We start from the raw sequence: 21,192 nt of genomic DNA on the forward strand, positions 1-21,192 counted from the left end.
TACATTGACCCTGAGATTTGCTAACTGTAACACATGGAGGACTCAACCCTCCCTTTTCCAAGCACATCAGGGAGCTTTGCATGTCATACTTCTTCCTTTGCATCATAAGCTTTCGCCGGAAATTGTATAAACTCACACTCTGGCTGGTTTATCTGCTTTGGAAACTTCGCTTCCACAAAGCAAGGTCCTCACATGTAAATGTCTTATTCTTAGGCTACAAAAACCAAAGAAGATTTTTATTTTGAAGCCAACAAACCTCCTAAATGTTACTGGACAGAGGACGTTGAAGATGGAGCTGCCACGCAGGAGGAAAAGAGGAAGACCACAGAGAAGGAGGATGCTGGGAAAGATGGAGGCAGATGATTCACTGTGGCGACGCCTAAAGGGTATAAGACTGAAAGAAGCAGCAGAAACCTCCTAGATGTTTAATATAATATATTATGTCGGAAATGAATTGCTCCCAAACTTTTTGTGTCGTCATCAGTTATTTCAAATGTTGCTACAGTTACTACAGCCACACTATTTAAATGTTTAGCTTATGTTTGTTTGTATGTTGGGCCCCTAAGGGCTCTTCACATAACCAAGGCTTCTTGCTGCTCTCAAGATTTACTGTATGTGCCGTCCTGCTGATGAGACAGAGGCTATTAACACCAATCAATAAGTGAGCTTCTGCAAAGGGAGAAAACTGCAGCGAGCAGCCAGTATTCCAGGGAATGAGGATGACAAACAAAACCCAAGGACATATTTCCAAAGGGACAAAAAAGAAAGAAAGAAATCAGGGCAGTAAGTCACAACGACAGCTTCAAAACTCCCATTGTCTGGACAAATGCACAACTTCCAGGAATACAGATTGAGTCTTAATAAAAAGAAGATTTGTTTCACCTTAATCTAATCAGGAGAAGCCTACTCAGATTAAAAATCTCAATTTTCAAGATAAGATGGGCAGCAGCTCATATACACAAAGTTCCAGCCAGAACCAAGGTTGATAAAAAAAAGAAAAAGAAAAAAGAAGCCTCTATGATTTCAGCTTCATAAACATTGCCACCTTGATGAATACAATATGTTCTTATCAGTGATGTGATGTAACAAATATTATCCATTAGTATTTTGGGGGAAGCATTTTTACTTTTTGATGAGTTTTAATATTGACAATGACTGTCTTTCTCCTAAATAAATTTCATATGTTTCCATTTTCCCCATGCATCTTTTCTAAGAAGACGTTTGGTAGCCGAAAACAATGCTGCGACCACTGACACAAAGTCTGGGATAGACAGCAAATCAGGGTTTGGCGAAGCTAGTTTGCAGTTTATGGTGTTCAAGTGCACACAGGCGTCACCGTGGATACATTTCCACGCAAACCCCATGCATGTCAGGTGTTTGCGACAACAATGATCTCGGGTAGAATGACAATCAAGGAAGGAGGAAGTACAAGTGTCGCCTGAAGAAGAGTTACTGTAAAGTTTGTTCTTCCAAGAGCAAGTGCCTCTTATGTCTAATATACAGAACATTAAGTAATGAGGGAAGAGGGAGGAAGGTGGGTAGGGAGGAGAGAGCTAGAGAAGGTCGCTTAGTGGCCTTAACATACCAGAAAGGATGTAGTTCTTTGTCTGTGGCTTCCAATCTAAGTTATAAAATACATGCTCTGACAAGGTTTCACCATTCACGCTGCTGGAACATGGTGCTTTAAGATGGATGCCATGTACTACGGATGGACCCTGAGCAAGAGTGAGCACAGACGACCCAAGCAGACCTGGCGCAGAACTGTGGAAGGCGAGATGAAAGACCTCGACCACACGCGGTCATCTCTCGGGAGGCTTGCCAAGGGCCGACAGCAGCGGAGGCTCTTCGTTGCTGCCCTAAACGCGAGCGTAATGAACGGTAACTGCCTTCATAAAGCAAGGCCCTTGACATTAGTAATTTTAAGTTAGTGATTACACAATAAACATAAATGTTATTTCTACCAATAAACCCTTTTAAATGTTACACATACTGGATCTTAAAGAAGTGCCCTGTACAAAAAAAACAGGTGAATTGTCTTTTTCCAACAACTTAATAGCACACTTAAGTACTTAACACATTTATAAGACCACCTGTAATAAAAAGATAAAATTAGAAATCTTTCAATAAATTGTTTATTTATATATTATTATTATTATTGTTATTATTATATTATATTCACATTGTTATACCCAAATTTAAAGTCGGAAATTAATCAAGCATAACATTCAACCAAATTTTTCTGTTCAGGAAATACCTATAATTTGACATCTTAATTAAGAAATAATAATGTTAATGTTTTGACAGAAACCACATAGTCTGTAGACTGAACTACTCCATTGGTCATGTTCTGTATCAGGCTGTGGAGGGATGATGGTATGCTTTGTGAATCCTTTGTGTCTCACCTGAGCTCGTGTGGATTTATTTCTCAGACATAAAAGGTGACGCGCGGAGGTGGTGGATGAGACGCACCGTGTCGACCTTGACCAACATATTCCTCCTTACAGTTTACACTTAATCACAAAATGTATGTATACCGTCAGTAAAATAATAATAAAACTAATTTTAAATTGAAAAAATCGCCTTCATATCGATGTTGATACATATCGAGTGGCCAAATGAGCGTTTATAAACAGAGGCACATTGCATCCATGAGCCAGCCCCTTTCCTTCTGGTAGTGGAGTGTACCAAGTCGACTAGAACAAAGGGTGGTGATGGAGGAGACAGGCGTTCGTTTTCACACACAAAAATAAATAAATGTGCCACACGTAACATGTTTCTTATCTCACAGCGGGGTGTGTGTAGACTTTGTCGGCGAAGTAATTGAATAAATACACGACGAGAGTGCGCTCGCATGTAAGCGCGTCGTACGCGATGCCCGCCCCCCCCCTCCGGGAGGGTGCATCCCTCCCAGCCTCATATGTAGCCGAAGCCGCGGCCCCGGAGAGACAGACGAGGAAACAACGCCACACACTGACACTACTAGACAACGTTACTTTGAAACCTGTGATAATGTCTCCGTGCATGTGTGCCCACAATTTCATTCCTTGAGGCTCTACATTTCTAACCCACACGGGTGAGTACACGCCATGAGGATGCTGTGTGTGTGTGTGTGTGTGTGTGTGTGGTACCAGTCCGCTGGATGTGATGAGACTGGCCAGTGAATGATGATGATAAAACACCACACACGGACGTGATTTCGTTAAAAACAAGGCGAAATGGAGGAGGTTAATGAATGAATGCGCATTAATAACTGCCTCAAATAGGTCCTGTTTACAGGAACGGGGCCACATGGCACATGTATGTGTGTGTATGTATGTATGTGCGCGTGAGGCTGACCGATGTGCCACAGTGCGCAGGATGGATGATGAAACACCTCCCGTGGATGAACGTGGAGGCTGGGGCTAAACGGAGCACAGTGGCCATTAAATAATGCGTTTTAATCACTGAACACATGGTTCGTGTGTATGTGTGTGTGTTTTCAGTGTTTTTTTTCCGCATTTTCGCAAACCGGCCGTCTTTGTGAATCATCATCATCATCATGTCTGAGTCATGTGCACCACGCCGCGAACAAGCCGCTGTAGTCTTTGTGCGCACAGACCTCATTTCCATACGACTGCCAACACCAGTGTGTCCATACAGTGATTCTCGTGCAACAGTGAAGGTTACACACATACACACACGCAGCATCAGCGATGCTCTGTGTTGTGTTGCGTTCACTGGATTGTGAAACAGCGGCTTTTTTTTTTCTTTTTTTTTTACAAACTGGGGCTACAAAGGAAACCTATTTTAATCCGGACAGTTGGGTTATGGTGAAAGACTCGATGATGGATGGGTGAGGTGTATCTGCGACATGGCCGCACCCTTAGTGTTTTAAATCTTTTTTTTTTTTTTTTATTGAATGAATGTGCCGGACGACCTCAGGGGGTGTCGAAATTGGAACGACAAAGATGTTGCGCATCAGAGAAAAAAAAAAAGCCGCCTCTGTCCAGGTAATATTCTCACCATTTGAGAATATGTGGAATAGTCAAACACGTAGTTAGGAGTAATTGTAGCAATAAAAAATACAAATAAAGAAGAAGCCGCTTCTTCCTCTTTCCCGTTAGTTTGGCGCACATTTTGCGCACCGTTAAACCTCACAGGCGGCCTTTTCATACAGTGTAAGACTTCAAGTGTTTGGGTTCGTATGCAAATGGACTCCTCCCTTCAATAATTCAGCAGGCTGTGAGCAGATACCGTGAACGCACCACAGTCACTCAACGTCCACAACCAGGCTAATGTTTCCAGCTCTGTTTTCTCTCTCTCTCTGTTCAAGGTTCTCTTGGCTCATTTTTATGAACAGAAACAAAATAAAAATGGTCCATTTTGTGACTTCTGTGCAATTACATCTGCTCCTAAGAAGACAGGAGGTGTGAAGGTTGTGAGAACACTAAAGGGTTAATAAAGTGAGCGTTTGTGTTCTCTTGAAGTGAAGTGTGACTCAAAAGAACTGGTACTAACACACAGTCACAGAGATCCAGCCCGATGGAGGCTCACTTGATAAAATCTGAAGATACAAGAATATAGTTTCCGCTTTAGCTCAGATTACCCAGCCTCCTCTGTCTGTGAACCACTTCCTTTTCCACACCAAAGTTCATTGAAAAAAAAGTTCTTATTTTCTTTGGTGCAAGACTTTACAAAGCAAAACAAACTTAGTTAGTCAAGCCTTTTGTTAAGAGGCTAAAATCTGGTGTTTTTAAAGGAGTGCACGTGTTAGTGGACTATAATATAATTATAATACTTCGTTTGTAATTTTACAATACTGTATATCCACCAGTAGAGTATTGTGTATTTGATACTTTGAAGGTATCTTGTGAAAATCATATATAAAAGAACCAAAACTAACTTATACATATTTGCATAACTAACAGAGTGTTTGCTTTTCTGTGCCACAGACATTTGGTTGAAAAGGAGACGTATTACAGACGACGGTACTAGCCTTGCCTTTCCAGCCTGCCAACTGAGAAGACTTTCCACCCCTTGCCCTTGATTGCTTTATCAAATGCCCAAAAACAGCAAGGCCGTCAAGAGAGAGCTTGACGACGATGTCACAGAGTCTGCCAGAGACCTGCTTTCCAACGAGGACGCCTGCGATGATTCCTTCAAGAAGAGCTCGCTGATCGTCAACAACCTCAATGGGGAAGGGAAAGACTGCGACGTGGAGGAAGGGGGTTCAGATGGAGAGGAGGAGGAGCGGCCAGCCTGGAACAGTAAACTCCAGTACATCCTGGCCCAGGTTGGCTTCTCTGTAGGCCTGGGAAACGTCTGGAGGTTCCCCTACCTGTGCCAGAAGAACGGAGGGGGTGAGTTACTGTCAGCAGGCCTCACTCAGTACCTATACACAGCAGGAGAGGGCAGTATGATAATCATAGGTACTTCTTCCTGTGTTGAAGGGTAATATTCACCAACCTGAGAGAAAAGGGCGCCAGATAGCTTAGCTGGTAGAGCCACCGTCCCACTGGGCAAAGGCCCATTGCAGTGTCCGGGGTTCAATTCGAACTTCACTGTCCTTATCCATTAAAGGCCAAGAAGCCATGTGTTGCATAGCTTTGATTATTGACTATTATTATTAAAATAATCGAGGAAATAGCAGAACACTAAGTTATGAGCTCTCATATTGTGAAAATTGTAAAAACTGTGGTAGCAAATTAGACTATGGCTATTTGTCCGGATTATTAATGGGACAAACCAGCAATGCCACTTTTTGTAAGTCCAAATAAGAATGGAGGCAAATATTCAGAAAAGTGTGTGAATATTGAAAGGAACCTGTCAAAGGTTTTACAAGACAATGGAATTCGATTCTGACTGAGGTAAAAGCTCTTAAAACCTGTGTCGCAAGTGAACCAGGATTAGATGTTTTCATATTAGTAAACACACTTAAAAAAACACACAGATTAACTTCCTGTCTGTGACCACTCCCAGTCCAGCTTAACCTGGGAGGGACAGCAGGATTCAGGAAAGAATCTGAATGAACAATAAACTCAGTTGAAACATGGTTTAAACTTATCTTTAAGAAACAATACACCCATGGTGGAAGTTTTGATGTTGTCATCAGTGACTCATGGCTCACACTACAGTACGTTGACTCACATACAGTGAATATAAATACTGGCTGGTTTAGTTTCGTGTCGCAAAAGGTTTTTCCAGCAGTGGCCACACAGATTTTCTGTGGCTTGTTGTCGAGGCCTATGATGCAATTTCTTATATTTTATTTATCTTATTTATCTCTGTTGTACAGCACTTTGTTTCAGCTGTTGTTTTTTAAAGTGCTTTATAAATAAAGATGGATTGGATTGGCTGAGAAACCTGAAAACCTTAACTCACACAGTGCACACAGTGGAAAAACCGGCCTCACTGCTTCAAAGACGATTCCCATTCCTTCCCACATGCAAAAGTAATATTAAAATGTCATTATTCTAATAAGCAAAAAAAAAAAAAAAAGTAAGAACAGGGTATATTTCATTTGTGTGGTTTTATGTTTGCTGTTTAATTTGATCTGATAGTGCACTATTGTTTAAATAACGTTTGTGGTTTGATTATATCTGTGCTTTTAATTATTTTTTACAATGCAATATTGCCTTTTGCTATGCATACTATGGGGAACTATGGGGAAACTGTACCGTTACAGTCATTGAGGTCATTTCAGACTTGGATGCAAATCATTGTGGCCATGTGCTGCTGGTAGACAGCTTCCAGGAAGTGAACAGGATGATGATGACACACTTTCACCTCTCTGTGTCTAACGTGCTGCTGTCTCTGTATGGTTTGCAATGGCAGGGGCGTACCTGGTGCCCTATCTCATCCTGCTGATATTGATTGGCATTCCACTGTTCTTCCTGGAGCTCGCTGTGGGACAACGGATCCGCAGGGGCAGCATTGGGGTGTGGAACTACATCAGCCCTCGGCTGGGGGGCATCGGTTTCGCCAGCTGCGTGGTGAGTCCGACACTGTGGTCTGCATTTGCTTTATTACATCGGGGATATTTGGGTTTGTGATTCTATGATGCACTGACGGCGCTGTGCTTAAAAACAAGGAAAAACGGATTTTAGCCACCAAACGAAAGGCTCGCTTAATGACGCACTCTTTAAATCCATAGAAATACATATTTCTATTCAGAAACGGACCGTTTTATTTTTTTTATTTATCAGCTTTAGCCGTCTCTGCTACAGCGAATGACGGGGAATCTGAAAAGAATAAACGTATAATGGAAATTATCCAAAGAGATTGGTTTGCGTGGAATATCTTAATATTAATAAAGTTATATTATAACATAGATGGGAAAAAAGGTGAGGAAATTCTGTTTCAAATAAGGTTGGGTGAAGTTTCACTTGAATGTTTATTTGGTGAAATTTTGAATTAATATTGGTCCTCCTTGTTGTGTTTGTCAGTGTAGACAAAGCGATCACTCGTTTGTCCTTGCTAGAACGGACAGAAGTGCCATAATTTTATCGGGGACCCATTGAATTTTCCCAGGGACACAATACAAATCAGCACCTGTGGGCCCTGGGACTCACTTCATTGAAAACCTATCATTATTCGGCACTAATGGATCACGACTACTCATTGCAATTTGTTGTGCTCTCTGCTGCAGAAGTTACTCCCGTAACAATGTCCGTGAAAAAAGGGTTTAAAGCTTTTGTTAAATGGCAAAAATCGCCATCGCCAGCCATACGTACAGTTTATTTTGTTAGTTTTGTGGATCTGTTTGTGTGCTAACATGATTATTTTGCCTGTAGGTGTGCTTCTTTGTGGCTCTCTACTACAATGTCATCATCAGCTGGAGTCTCTTCTACTTATCCCAGTCCTTCCAGCAACCTCTGCCATGGCACGAGTGTCCACTTATCAAGAACAATACCAGTCCATGTAAGACACAATTGCACATGTTGGCACTTCTGAGGCTTAGCCTTGAACCCCCTCTAGTGCTGTAAATGTTCACAAAAAGGTAACTCTTGCTGTTTTATTCCATAGACGTGGTGCTGGAGTGTGCCAAGAGCTCAGCCACCACCTACTATTGGTACCGCAAGGCCTTGGATATCTCCGACAGCATCTCCGATAGTGGAGGACTCAACTGGAAAATGACTCTGTGCCTGCTGGCTGCCTGGTCCATGGTTTGCCTCACCATGATCAAGGGAATCCAGTCTTCTGGGAAGGTAAGGATAAACAAACTGGATTTCTGTCTGCTCTACATCGCCGGTTGCCTCAGTCAGTTCTGCAGCCTGTGTCGCTCTTGCACTGCTTCAGGTTTACACAGTAAATGTGTTGTTGACACTTTGTGTGCTATGCTGCCCACTGTGTGGCCTTGATGAGGACTCAAATGTAACTTGCTTTCTCAGAAAGAAAAAAAAACAAAAAAAAACGCATTTCTCGCCAAGCTTTACAATCAGCTCACATTAAAGAGGAAGCCTACTGATTAAGCTGATTAAGTTCCTGGTTTTAAGGCACTGACGGTTGACTACAGTAATGTAACTTGGCAAATATTTCTAATGACCCAGTCTCAGATATGATCCTGTGAGCTCATGTGATCTTGTGTGGGATTTCTTAGCGTAGCATGACTCGCATCCAGAAGGGATTAGCCCACTGGCTAAAGGTTGACATTTGCCAATAATCTCACCCGACTCTTCCTCTCATTTTTTTCACAGGTGATCATTATTTTCTCTTAACATATGACAGGAATTAGCCAAGGTCACAGTCAAGCCTGCACTAATTGGGAAAATGGCCATGCTTTTAAAGATTCCCAGAGTATGCTTTGATGCAGAAGTTATTTGATTTTGATATTATCCCTACTTCTCATGTTAGAAGTGGGCTTGGGGTAAAACATAATCCACTCGGATAACTTTTCAGGAGTTCATGCATGAGTTTGAACCCAGTGAAACAAGTCTTGCTACGATTGTAGCCTACTATAGCTCGTTATTTTTGGTTTTACACTTTTTAAATTGTGGGCAACTGCCCTTGGTTAAATGGTGTAGGTGACTACGATAAAGAAATAAATCTTCATATATGATGATGAAGTCACCATGTTGTATGTTTCAACAATTGGTATGATGTGGCTCAGTCCAAATGTACATGAACAGGGGGTTTTATAGAGACCCATAGCGATGTGATGCGTCCGTTTTCCTGGTTGTGTGTTACAAGATGAAAAGATCTCCATTTTGTGGCTTTCAGAGCATCTTTTCATACTTGGGCCAAACAAGTGGGTCAAACTGCTCTTTGTTCACACCAAAATAAACTCCGATGTTGCTTTCTATTTTCTCCACACACGTATCAAACAGTGTGGTTTTATTTTCACGAGGATAAAATGGTGACATTTTGGGTTAAGGGCCCTCTGTCCTGAGCCTCTTTCACCAGAGGAGCACAGACAAATGCAAGTGCTCTTCACTTGAAACTCTCTGCTCATAGAACAGCGATCCCAAAATGCATTTAAATACTATGTGCCATAATAATTACCCTAATTTCCAGCATGCCTGCCAACTGCAGTTTTAGGGTTAAAATATTTGTCTTTGTAGAAAACAGGCTGGAATATAGAACTCCCACGATTCCACTGCAAGGTTAGTTTCCTCAGCTGCTGTGTGAACGTCGTCCTCAGTTCAAGTTTTCTTCCAACAGATGTCGACTGCATACTTGGGTTCACTGAGCGCTTCATTCACCTCAACAACAGACAAAACATGCCCTCAACAGTAACGGGGCCTTAACCTCAGTTCCTGCCACAATGACGTGCTGTGCTACACGGTGTCATTTCCCCCCCCCCGTCTGCCACATCACACAGCCTAGCCAGACGTGTCGCTGATAACCACGGTCTCTATCACGGTCATTCCACTGCCGTGTGAAATAAAATAAATGGCTAAAGCACAAACACAAACCACCCGTACTAATGGTTAATTGTCAGTGTGAGCCAACGCTCACCCTCTATTGACCTGCTGCTGAGTTTGTTTGGCCTTTTGAGTTGGCCATAGTAAAAATAAGTCTGATCTTTCCCCCTGAAGGGGCCAACTTGAAGCGTCTTTGAAGTTTAATCGGCACTGTGTGGCATAAAAGCATAAGAATGTCCTCTCCACCCATGTTCGCACAAAAGACCTTTCCAAGGAACATCCCTACTGCGATCTGCATTGCTCTCCCATTTGTGCATGTGGGCAGGCATGAAAGGGATCAGGCTGCTTTGGTTGCCATGGTTATACGCGCTCTTTTGGCTTTGTCCGATTGTCGAGCATGTGTCAAAAAGAGGGAGGGAGGGATCGCTGCCTTGTGGTGTTGGGGGGGGGGGGCTTGGCATAGATTTGGTAAAGTACTGTTGCTTTAAACGCGTCCAAAAATCTGTAATATTTTAAAATTAAGTTGGCTGATGAATGATGCATAGTTTCATAATAAACGGAACATTTTATTATTATTATTATTTAGAAGAATTGCAGCCAGTTTGGTTTGACTGGGATGATTTACAAGTTAAAAAAAAGACTAAGTGACGGAATGTATTCAAATTGATTTTATTTGTTTTTAAGTAAATCGGGTTTACATCTCATCAAAAATTATTTCATTAGCTTTTCACAAATAAAAGATGACTGTTTTTTTTTTGTGTCTGTGCCACCTCCTCTGCTGGTGGAGAGGAAAGTTCCCAGTATGATTTTCTCCAGTGCTAGAATATATTCAGGTTTCAAACACTGTCCTTGGCCACAGAACAAAGCTGTGGGGCACGCTGCACCTCTCACACAGAGGATCACAAACGCAGCAGAGTTGCTGGTTTCTGGGCGGGGAAAACTTCACACCATCACAACTACTACAGTACGAGTTGTGCTTTAATTCACTGTGAGCCCTCGCCTTCAAGAGGTGACATTATGCGGCGCCCATACGGACCACCATGTAGGCGACACACACAGGGTTTCAGAATCGCTCTAACTGTGCACATGACTCAAACCCATGCCACCTCTCCTTACCTGCACCCACACCCTGTAAACCCATGTGTCGCAATGTGCCGGCTGAGTCACGCCTTCATTATGGCTTTCAGTCTTTAACCACCATCTTGTCTATAGATGAGGGGGGCCCCCCAGGTTCAAAATGTTCAGTGTTCAACTAGAAAAGACCCAGAGGCCCAACATCTAATTAGCACAATAATGAGTTTTGGGAGAAGCCTGGCTCACTAACCAGCTACACCTTCACCATTGCACATTCTTTAAAATGGATCTTTGCTGTTTTAGTTCCAAAAGAAAAAAAATGTATATTATCAAGTGATTGTGTGTTCATCTCACAGCCCAGGACTTTAAATACGCGACTGTTTGGCAGCTGTATACAAATATTTTCATGAGCACTTCCTCCATTAAAGGTCAAGTGCTTGATATTTAGCAGGGTTTACCGTTAGAAATGGAATGTATTAGCCATGAGTTAGATTGGTTAAGTAAATAACCACCTGAAAATAAAAATGTGTTTGTTTTTCAATGAGCCTTTTACAGTAAATGCAGGACAAAACCAAAGATATTATACAGTAGAGAGTACTGTCACGCAGAAGCCCAATTCTTGATGTAATAAAAACTTCGGCACACACACACAAACAGATTAATTTCTAACTGTTATATAACTTTTCATGTAGCCAGTGGTAGCAGTATAAGTACAGAGAGCAGTTATTTCACCACTAATGTCTTAATCCGGGCGGAAAATCCAAATTATTGTTTTGTATGGAGTCACATGATCAGTGGATGGCTGCTTTCTCAAGGATTCAAAGGAAGAGAAGGGGAAGGTTAGATATGAGTCTTTTGCCTGAAACACCAGGAATAGGAGTGTGCTTTGAGAATAGGCTTAATTAGAGCTTCTTTATACCTTAAATACTGTGGTAGAGAGCATGGGAAAATCTTCACAAGCAGTCTACATGAGATGGGGCTGTTTTGGTCTACCGTGCTGGTGAAATATTAAGTTGCTTGCCTTTAGGGTCTTGTGGTAGCTATAACAATTTTTTTATTATTGTTAATATTATTATAATGAATTTAATCAGAATACTAACATTTGCTCCAAGAACCCAAATAACATGCATGAGTATAAAAGTATAGTATAAAAATGTGTCCTATGAAAATAAAGGTGTGTAGCAAATTACACAGCTATAAGTAACTATAATGTAAAGTATAAATGTTTTGGTTATTAATACAATTATCCATTTGCTTGCAGGTGATGTACTTCAGCTCCCTGTTCCCGTATGTCGTGTTGATTTGCTTCTTGGTTCGGGCTCTGCTGCTGAAGGGCTCCATTGACGGAATCCGCCACATGTTCACACCCAAGGTAACTGACGTTTCATGACTGAACTTCATATCTCTGAACTTACAAGGAGCAGCTGCTACAGTCAACCGTCAATCCCTGAGTTCCTGAACTGTTTTAAAATAGTGAAGAACTTTATTTTGCCAGAAGGTGACATCAGTGGTTTTTTTTCTGACAGAGAAATGCAAAACCATTATCTTTAAGATCTAAACTTGCACTGTGATTAGCTGGCTCCTCGGAGGCAACAAGCCAATGGCACGACAGAATATCAGTCGTGTTACCATGGCGATAGGAGTCACTGAGGCGTTATGCAAGCAGCCAGCCAAAGATGCTCAACTCACAGCGGAGTGTGTCTGTCACTTCTCAGTGTGTCTGCTCCGTCTCGTCAGCTGACATTACACAGATTCAAGGGACACGCTGTGTCCCTGTCCTCAGTGGACGTCAAAAGTCCTGCTGCATGTGTGATTCCAACTGTTTAGACAATGTTTTAACAGGAAAGGTACCAAGTGGAATCTTTCCAGATACCAGCAGGCACTGTCCACTGAGGGTCTGCAAAACAGACGCGCAGAGATGAATGTTTTTATGTTCATTCCGTGTCAGTGTTTCTTCAACTTTTTTATATGGGGGGGAAATCCACTTTTTAAAGACAACAATCTATTGTGACAAACTATTTTATGTACAATTTCTCTAACCGCGAATCTCATCTTGAAAGGGTAATACAGCCATAACATGTTTGATAATTGATTCACAACTAAAAACACGCTGCATTTATTGGAGCCGTGGAACTCCGGCTGGAGGATGAGTGTTGGCCTGGGGAACGGGGACCGTGGAGCTCTGGGGAGTTCTCACAGGGAGCGAGTGCCATGCCTGGGCAGACAGGGCAGTGTGAGGCACAGGGAGAGCTGGGGAACTTTGGGTAGCACCGGGGAGGGAAAAGTATTGTGAAGGAACGCAAAAAAGTATTGCGAGCGAATGCAAAAGTTCAGTGTCAAAATACTTTTCACCATAATCCTACCCAGGCTCCAGACAGGCAGCAGCAAACTGGAGATGCAAGCCTTTGGTGGAGAAACACAGTGTGCACTTACAGTAATATCAAATATTAGTATTAGTATCTGGCTCATTAATGTCTGTGTGCTCTCAGCTGCGGGTGATGTGCAAGTAAATAGAGAGCCTGACTGATTAGGCTGACAGACTTGTGTTTCTGGCAAATAGTAAAAGAAGTTATAGTGAGCCGTTTGCCTTGACTATCAGTTCTGTTTTAACATAGAACATATACATCATTTATACATTTTAGTTATAAAAGCTATTGAGGTAGGGCTGAAGGATTTTGAATAAATATCTAATTGTGATTATTTTGACAGGAATTATGATTGCATTATGATTCGCAATATCAGAGGGAAGTCATTTTTTACACCATTATTATCATTTTAATTCGAAAACTGTGTGATATTTGTGCAGATGTGTGAGAAACAAAGATGTTCTCTTCAGTCTGTAGAATAAGATATTTTGACACACATTTTGGCTTTAAAAAAAATATTGATCGAAAATATTGATCGATAAAATATCGATGAATTGTTCAGCCCTAATTGGAGGTCTCAAACTTGTGGCCTGCGAGCCACAAGAATTAAATGTTTGTTTTGGAATGTTATAGATGCATTTTGCATAATAAAGATGATTCTTATTGTGAACTATGTATTGTTCTGTATCAAAGCAAAATATTGTCACAAATGTTGTTAATGCTATATCATAATAGAATATTGTGATAAAAACTTGAGCTCAATTTTAATCAGTTGAATCAGTTGTGTTTTAAGGATGTGATTTAAATTGCTTCGAACATGAGTGCTTTACAGCACATCCAAGTGAGACAGCACAATAACTGTTTTAAATAATGAAAAGTAGACAATCTAATGAGAAAGTTAAAGACATTTTTTGGGAAAATATCAATCGCTCAACTACACTGTGTCATTAAATCGTCTTTCAGTTGGAGATCATGCTGGAACCTAAGGTGTGGCGAGAAGCAGCCACACAGGTCTTCTTCGCTCTGGGTCTCGGCTTTGGCGGTGTCATTGCGTTCTCCAGCTACAACAAGCGGGACAACAACTGCCACTTTGATGCCGTCTTGGTGTCTTTTATTAACTTCTTCACCTCAGTGCTGGCCACTCTGGTGGTGTTTGCTGTGCTGGGCTTCAAAGCCAACATCATGATCGGCGATTGTGTCCAAAAGTGAGTATGATCCCAGTCTCACGATTATGTATTTACAGTATAGACTGTCTCCCATCGACACACCTCACAGTAAATGATGTTTTGTGGATTATTTATTTTAGGAATACCATTAAGATTGTGGCTTTGTTGGCTAATGGCACCTTGGAAAACAGCCTGATCCCCCACCACATCAACCTGACTCAGGTTAATAACGTTACTGCTGAGGACTACCATCACATGATCAACATCATCAATGAGGTCGGGTACAACAACCTGGGACTGGATAACTGCAGCATTGAGGTCGAGCTTAATAAGGTATGAGCAGAAAACCAGTGCTAATTAGCATGTTGCAAGAGCATAGTTTTCAAAATAAAATCAGTATCAGTATATCACAAGAAGTTTTCATGTTATTTTATGACATACAACCTGAAGAAACTAAAATTTGTCTCATTATAAACATAAAGTGCTTCATGTAATAATGTAATAAATCATCTCACAATAATGTGGAATTAAAAAATGTCCATATTCCATTTCACAGCTCATTAGTTTAATCCCTAAAAGCTTTAAGGTGTGAAAAGGACATTGTGTTTTTTCAGTGCATTTATGTGCATGTTAAAAGTCTGATTTTAGTCAGACTAAGACAATAATTAGATTTTCTTAATGTCTTGTAAACACGCAAGTCCGACTAAAGTTCACCGTTTGTTTTTCTTTGACGTAAAAGGTCAACAGCAAACCAATTTATTATTATTATTTATTTTAGAGGTTTAGTTCATTATGTTTATTTTACTATGTTTCACAATCAAAGTGACTAAATGATAAATTATTAATCCTTAGATTTAAAAGAAAAAACAAACAAACAGATAAAAGTCTAGTCTAGTTAAGAGTCTGCCTTAAAATGGAGGTACAGTTGGTGTTAAATCTATTCTTCTTTAACCCTGACAGTCAGTCCAAGGCACAGGCTTGGCCTTCATTGCCTTCACAGAGGCCATGACCCACTTCCCAGCCTCGCCTTTCTGGTCCGTCATGTTCTTCCTCATGCTGGTTAACCTTGGCCTTGGCAGCATGTTCGGCACCATGGAGGGCATACTCACTCCGCTGATAGACACCTTCAAAGTCCGCAAGGAGTTTCTTACAGGTAAAGGATGACGGACAATAAAAGCTGTATGCTGCCTGCTTAAGTTGATTTAATTGATAGTGAACCTGTGTGATAGTGATCACTCGTGTCGAAACAGTGGGATATATGGAGGTGGTGAGGGTTTGGAAATATTGCAACAGAGAGCTCATGTAAGATTGAACAGCCGTTAAACAAGTGGTTAAAAAAAAGATGTCTGGGATGTCTAGTAATAGTTTTAAAGCTGTTAAGTAACAAAGATGGCACCTCCTTGATTTTGGGAGCAAGGAGCTTTGACAAGAGGGCCAAACAGGAGGAAGTGAGATGTGTTGATTCCCCACTTGCAGACCCAAGCTTCAATACTTTCAATACAGTCCCTTTCTTATCCAACATTGAATGTGAGAAGTGGCTTGTGCTGTAAAATGCAGTGTCTGTCAATTTACCCCTGAAGAAACTACATTAACCTGTCTCTCTCCTGCAGTGGGGTGCTGTGTGTTGACTTTCTCCATCGGTCTGCTGTTTGTTCAGCGCTCAGGGAACTACTTCGTAACCATGTTCGACGACTACTCGGCCACTTTGCCTCTGCTCATAGTGGTCATTCTTGAGAATGTGGCAATTGCTTGGGTTTATGGGATTGACAAGTGAGTATCATCATCATCATCATCTGTTGAAACTTTATCTGTAACTTTTAACTGTAATCCTAATCTTTGGGTGGAGCTGCATACTGTAACCAAGTAGGTACTTTCTTACTGAAAAAAATCAATGAACTCAATGAACTGAAACATTGGAGCACTTTTACTTTCAATAGGGAAGAGAAAGTGGTGTGTTTGGGAGGCATTACAGATAACGATAGTTCAGTTTCAGTTCAGTTTGTTTAAGCTTCTTAAATGTGAGTATGTTCTTCATTTATTTGCTCTGGATAAAAAATAAATCATTAAAAGTTAATGATTTTGGTTTGTGGACAAAACAAGACATTTGAGAACATCATCTTTTCCAGAATTGACGAACACCGATCAACATTTTTTAAGGTTTTCTGATAATTTATGGGCCAAACGATTAATCAAGAAAAAAATATTTGGCAGATGAATCGATTATGAAAATAATCGTTAGTAGCAGCTCTAATCTGATTTCCCCTCCTGCCGCTGCTGCTCACAGATTCTTTGAAGACCTAAAGGACATGTTGGGCTTTACACCGTACCGTTTCTACTACTACATGTGGAAGTACATCACACCCATCCTGCTGCTGGTCCTGCTGTGCTCCAGCTTGATCCAGCTGGCCCTGACGCCACCCAGCTACAGTGCCTGGATAGAGAAGGAGGTGAGTCAATGTCTCCCCCCCACCCCACCCCCACAACTAAGGATCAGGGGTGGGGGGGTCTCCTTCCGGGAGATCTAAAAAGCAAATTAGAAGTTCAAACTAAGTTAATGGGCCCGTTGCTAAAAGTGGCGTGGGGAGTTTCACTGATGTTCAGGCATCTTTTAACCCTCGGACAATCAACAGGATGTGTAGTCTACTACATTCAAGCACCCGTTTGATCACAGAGCCATTTTGAACCTTAACCAAGTGGAGCAAAGGTCAGATGTGGGACCAAGTGTCTCAATATTAATACGGACATTGATTAATATCAATATTTTTCAAAAATTGTCAAGAAATATCTTCATTCTTTTTTGTTACGTACCCACCAGTGACACTCGGTCCGAGCCTTGAAAGTGAAACGCTAATTCCGCACTTTTTAGACCCACTCGTAGGGGGACGGGACCACATTCCCAGAATGTAAACAGTGTCCGCCATCTTTGTAACACTTACGCTAACAGGTCCAAGTGCCACTGGTGGGCACGTAACAAAGAAAAGAATGAAGATATTTCTCAACTCAGGGATACTGGAAGCACAATTTTTCAAAAATACTACCCCTTTTCTAGTAATGCAAAGCTAAATGCAAATCAGTGAAGTATTCCTTTTTTTTTTTTTTAGTTACGTTTCCATTTTCCACACATATAGCAATGACAACTCTGGTGAAAAGCAAAAGTGCTGCTAGTGTAATTCCAAAATGACCTCAAACTATTTACGTCTGCCTAACTCAGTGTTTCCTTGTGTCCGTCCTCCAGGCCCAAGAGCAGAAGGTGAACTTCCCTCTGTGGGGCATCGTTGTCTGCATTTCCCTGGTGGTGATGGCCATCATGCCTGTGCCTGTCGTCTTCTGCCTGCGCTACTTCAACATCATTGACGAGAACACCAGCGGCTTCTCCACGGTTTCCTACAAGAAGGCCCATATCATCAAGGAGAGCGCCCGACCGGGTGAGGATGACGATGCTAGCCTGATCCACGGCAAGTCCCCCAGTGAGGCACCTTCACCAATGCCGGGCAACCGTATCTACCACAAGCAGATCGGCGGTGGACCCGATGCAGACACCGCACCCAACGGCCGTTATGGTATTGGTTACTTGATGACCGACATGCCGGATACACCCGAGTCAGACTTGTAAACTGACTGTAACAGTTCGTTCTCTCTGGCTATACCGGCTGGCCCCTCCCTGTCCACCCCTCTGCGTGCGTTTAGTTGGCTGTATCATCAATGGATATTTCACCTGTATTGTAGATATCGTAGCTGCTCTCCCTTTGTTGTCTCTGAACCTTACATGATTGTCTACTTTAAAACAGATAGTTCAGGTTTTTTCAAGTGGAGTTGTGTGAGGAACTGACACAGGCTACCATACCCTTAGTATGGTTCATTTGGATCGGTGCGAATGTGGTCCAAGACCTCTGATGTGGACCAAACAATTGAACTCTGGTCTGCTTGAAAGAGATTGTCTCGTAGTATTAATGGCTACAGTCTCAGTGTTCTCATCCAAAACCCTAACCCGTTAGTAAGAGGGGAGAACCATCCTACTGCCCACTGATTCTCACCCGTGGGCAGTAGGATGAGGACGAGGGTAACATCTGCGGCTCAGGACCCTCCTGTCTACGGGGCAGGAAACAGCAGCAGGCGCTCCAGGCTTAGAATGCTAGCTATAACTAAATGCATAAGTGTACCTAAGGAGGGGGAAGACGTGGCACCTCACAGACCTGGACGATAGACGCCGTTTAACGGCATATATCCTCTGCCTCTGTTCTGACTTTATAGTGGTTCTCTCCACTCCTCACTGGGGAATGTGGATGAGAACACTTAGGCTGTAGCCGCTCCACCACACGCCTTCAGGGGGTGCTGCGCATCACCAGAGCAGCAGGGCACAACCTCGAGTCTACATACAGTATCTGACCTGAGCAGTATTTTCGATCACCCGACAACTTATAGCGATAAGATTTTCCCATGTGAACGTGAACCGAACCAGCTGAAAAATAAACATAGTATCAAATTTAGGGCTGAAACTCACGAGTATTTACATAGTCGATCATAATCTCAATTAATCGAGTAATTGCTTGGTCCAGAAAATGCAGATTGTCGTTTCGCAATATGGAGCAAAGAAAGAAAACACTCAAATACACCAAAATCAAAAGAGTACGAATAGACGATTAATTTAGTAATGAAGTGATTAATAATAGATTAATCGAGTAACTGTTTCAGGTATAATCAAATTTCAGGTGCAGACCAACAAAACAAATGGTCTCCAAACATGGCTGCCAGGGGTAACACAAGGAGAATGGACGTTATCTATTTAACAAAATGTCTAAAAAAAATCTACACCTGCTCAAGTATACAATATCTTGATGTTCACTGATGCCCAATGGTGAGATAAAGGGGCAAGTGTAATATAACGTAGACCTGAGCAGGCGGAGGTTATACGAGGTGAACCTTCAGCTAAGGGACTGAAATGTGTTTTTCGTTGTGTCCCTGTGAGCAAGCCTCCGTGTCTCAAGCAGGTTCTTGTGCGAGTACCTCATATAACGACACTTAAAAAGCCTGAACTACCCCTTTCAAAAAGGTTTGGGATTAAACATTGTCCCTGTGTGTTGGCTGTGTCCCAAACTCATCTCCGTCTCCTGCTCCCCTCAGATCCCCCCCCCCCCCCCCACACACACTCTTTGAAGCTTTGGCAGGAGGGAAACGTTGGGTGTCAGATGTTCCACCGTTTGTACTTTAATAAGGATCTGCAAAGGAGCAGGTCAGAGGGTCAGGTCATTTTGGGACCGTGCCAGTGTCTGTGGGCAGTGTGTAAATCCTGGAGTAAAGCCACACAACACTGAGCAGCTTCTTTACATGATTGTTTGAGTGTGCCTACGTCATTTATATTTGTTTATAGAATACATGATGGACTCTGTATATTTAAGGTATTCTGTAAATATAATATAAATATTATAAATATATTTATCTTGATAGTTTGGATAACGGAGCACCGTGTTTTTAAAAAGGTTCAGATGTACATCAAACTCTCCTTAACTCTCCTTTCTGTTGTTTTTTTTACTAATGTGCTGTTGATGTTTGTGAGGACTAAGTCCTCCTCTGTGTAAATAATTTTTTTCCATGAAATGGCTTCAAATGCAATGTCTTTTTCCCACCCCTGTCAAAATTAAAGATCAAATATGGTCTATGCCGTGAAACAAATGGCTGCTTCCTTCCTTGTTTGTTTGTTTTTGTTCTGCTTTGGGCTGTCGCAGTCATGAATTTAGTCCCCACTGTTTAAACTGTCAAATGTAAATCCCACGGTCTTCTTCAAGACAAAAACATTGTATTCCTTAATATCGCAACGACATATGCCATGTCACTTGTGTCGCAGTCGTAAATTAAATCAAACTGTACAAAAACAGTTTCAAACAGAAACTGTTTGATGAGGAAAATCCCTAAACAATGAGTTTGCATTTAATTAATTAAGACATAAAACGCCTACAACTAGAGACGAGTTGGAACACGTCACTGCTAAACAAGATAGTGAAAACACAACGGATTTAGTATATTCAAGGTATTCTGTAACTATAATATGAATATTATAAAGTGATATTTCAATGAAAAAAAACTCCCAACTTGTCATTTGTGACTGACAGACTTCAGCACACAACACAATATTCATTATAAGATACAAATGAATTTGAACTCGCTCAGGCTCTGCAACTCGGGATGAACCACCTTAGCAAACAAGCTAACAAAGCACGATAGACGATCTCTGGTAGCGTTTTACTTCAGTTTTCGTTTTCAAAAACGGTGAAATCATCCCACATTTGCCTCAGCGAAGATCTCTGCTCTCGAGTCTATGATATTTCAGTTCCTATTCCGTGTGATTTGAGCATTTTCCCAAACAAACGTACTCACCTGTCGCGAGTCTCATAGAGTGGAGCGTCGTCAACTTTGATTGACAGCAGTTTAAACTTGGAAATGGTGGGGTTCTGGGGACGCTACAACCCCATTGGCTGAAGACGGTGCACATGACTGGGAGGCGGGACATAGAGCCGGAAGTGAAGTTTATTTCGAGTCATAGAAAAAAAATACATACAATTTCACGTATACGTATAGTATGAAAATGTGGAGAAAATAAACATGGTAAATTAACGTATATAATAATGATAAATAAACAGAATTACTGAGGAAAGAATGGAGACTTTTTTTTAATAAAATGTGGAAAATTTACTTCAAGTACTTTTGTGTACAAAAACAACTATTGCTCTTTGAAAATGCAACACACAC

General features: G+C 41.6%; 1 protein-coding gene across 1 annotated transcript; it reads left to right on the plus strand.

Moving 5' to 3' along the window:
- Positions 1-2,913: 2,913 nt before the first annotated feature.
- On the plus strand, positions 2,914-20,118 carry slc6a15 (solute carrier family 6 member 15). The gene is made up of 12 exons (XM_058644727.1): positions 2,914-3,073; positions 4,932-5,339; positions 6,814-6,971; positions 7,773-7,899; positions 8,005-8,186; positions 12,178-12,288; positions 14,246-14,487; positions 14,589-14,781; positions 15,409-15,601; positions 16,059-16,218; positions 16,733-16,895; positions 17,684-20,118. Exons 2-12 carry the CDS (start codon positions 5,039-5,041, stop codon positions 18,059-18,061), a joined length of 2,208 nt encoding a protein of 735 aa, XP_058500710.1. The 5' UTR covers positions 2,914-3,073; positions 4,932-5,038; the 3' UTR covers positions 18,062-20,118.
- Positions 20,119-21,192: the final 1,074 nt, after the last annotated feature.

This window comes from Solea solea, chromosome 12 (assembly GCF_958295425.1).
Source record: "Solea solea chromosome 12, fSolSol10.1, whole genome shotgun sequence".
NCBI classification, from domain to species: Eukaryota; Metazoa; Chordata; class Actinopteri; order Pleuronectiformes; family Soleidae; genus Solea; species Solea solea.

Excerpts from the sequence above, each read along its gene's own strand:
- slc6a15 (XM_058644727.1), top strand. The coding sequence starts at position 5,039 with ATGCCCAAAAACAGCAAGGCCGTCAAGAGAGAGCTTGACGACGATGTC. Across the intron at positions 12,289-14,245 it reads GCCACATGTTCACACCCAAG|TTGGAGATCATGCTGGAACC; the intron begins GTAACTGACGTT and ends ATCGTCTTTCAG. Across the intron at positions 16,896-17,683 it reads GTGCCTGGATAGAGAAGGAG|GCCCAAGAGCAGAAGGTGAA; the intron begins GTGAGTCAATGT and ends TCCGTCCTCCAG.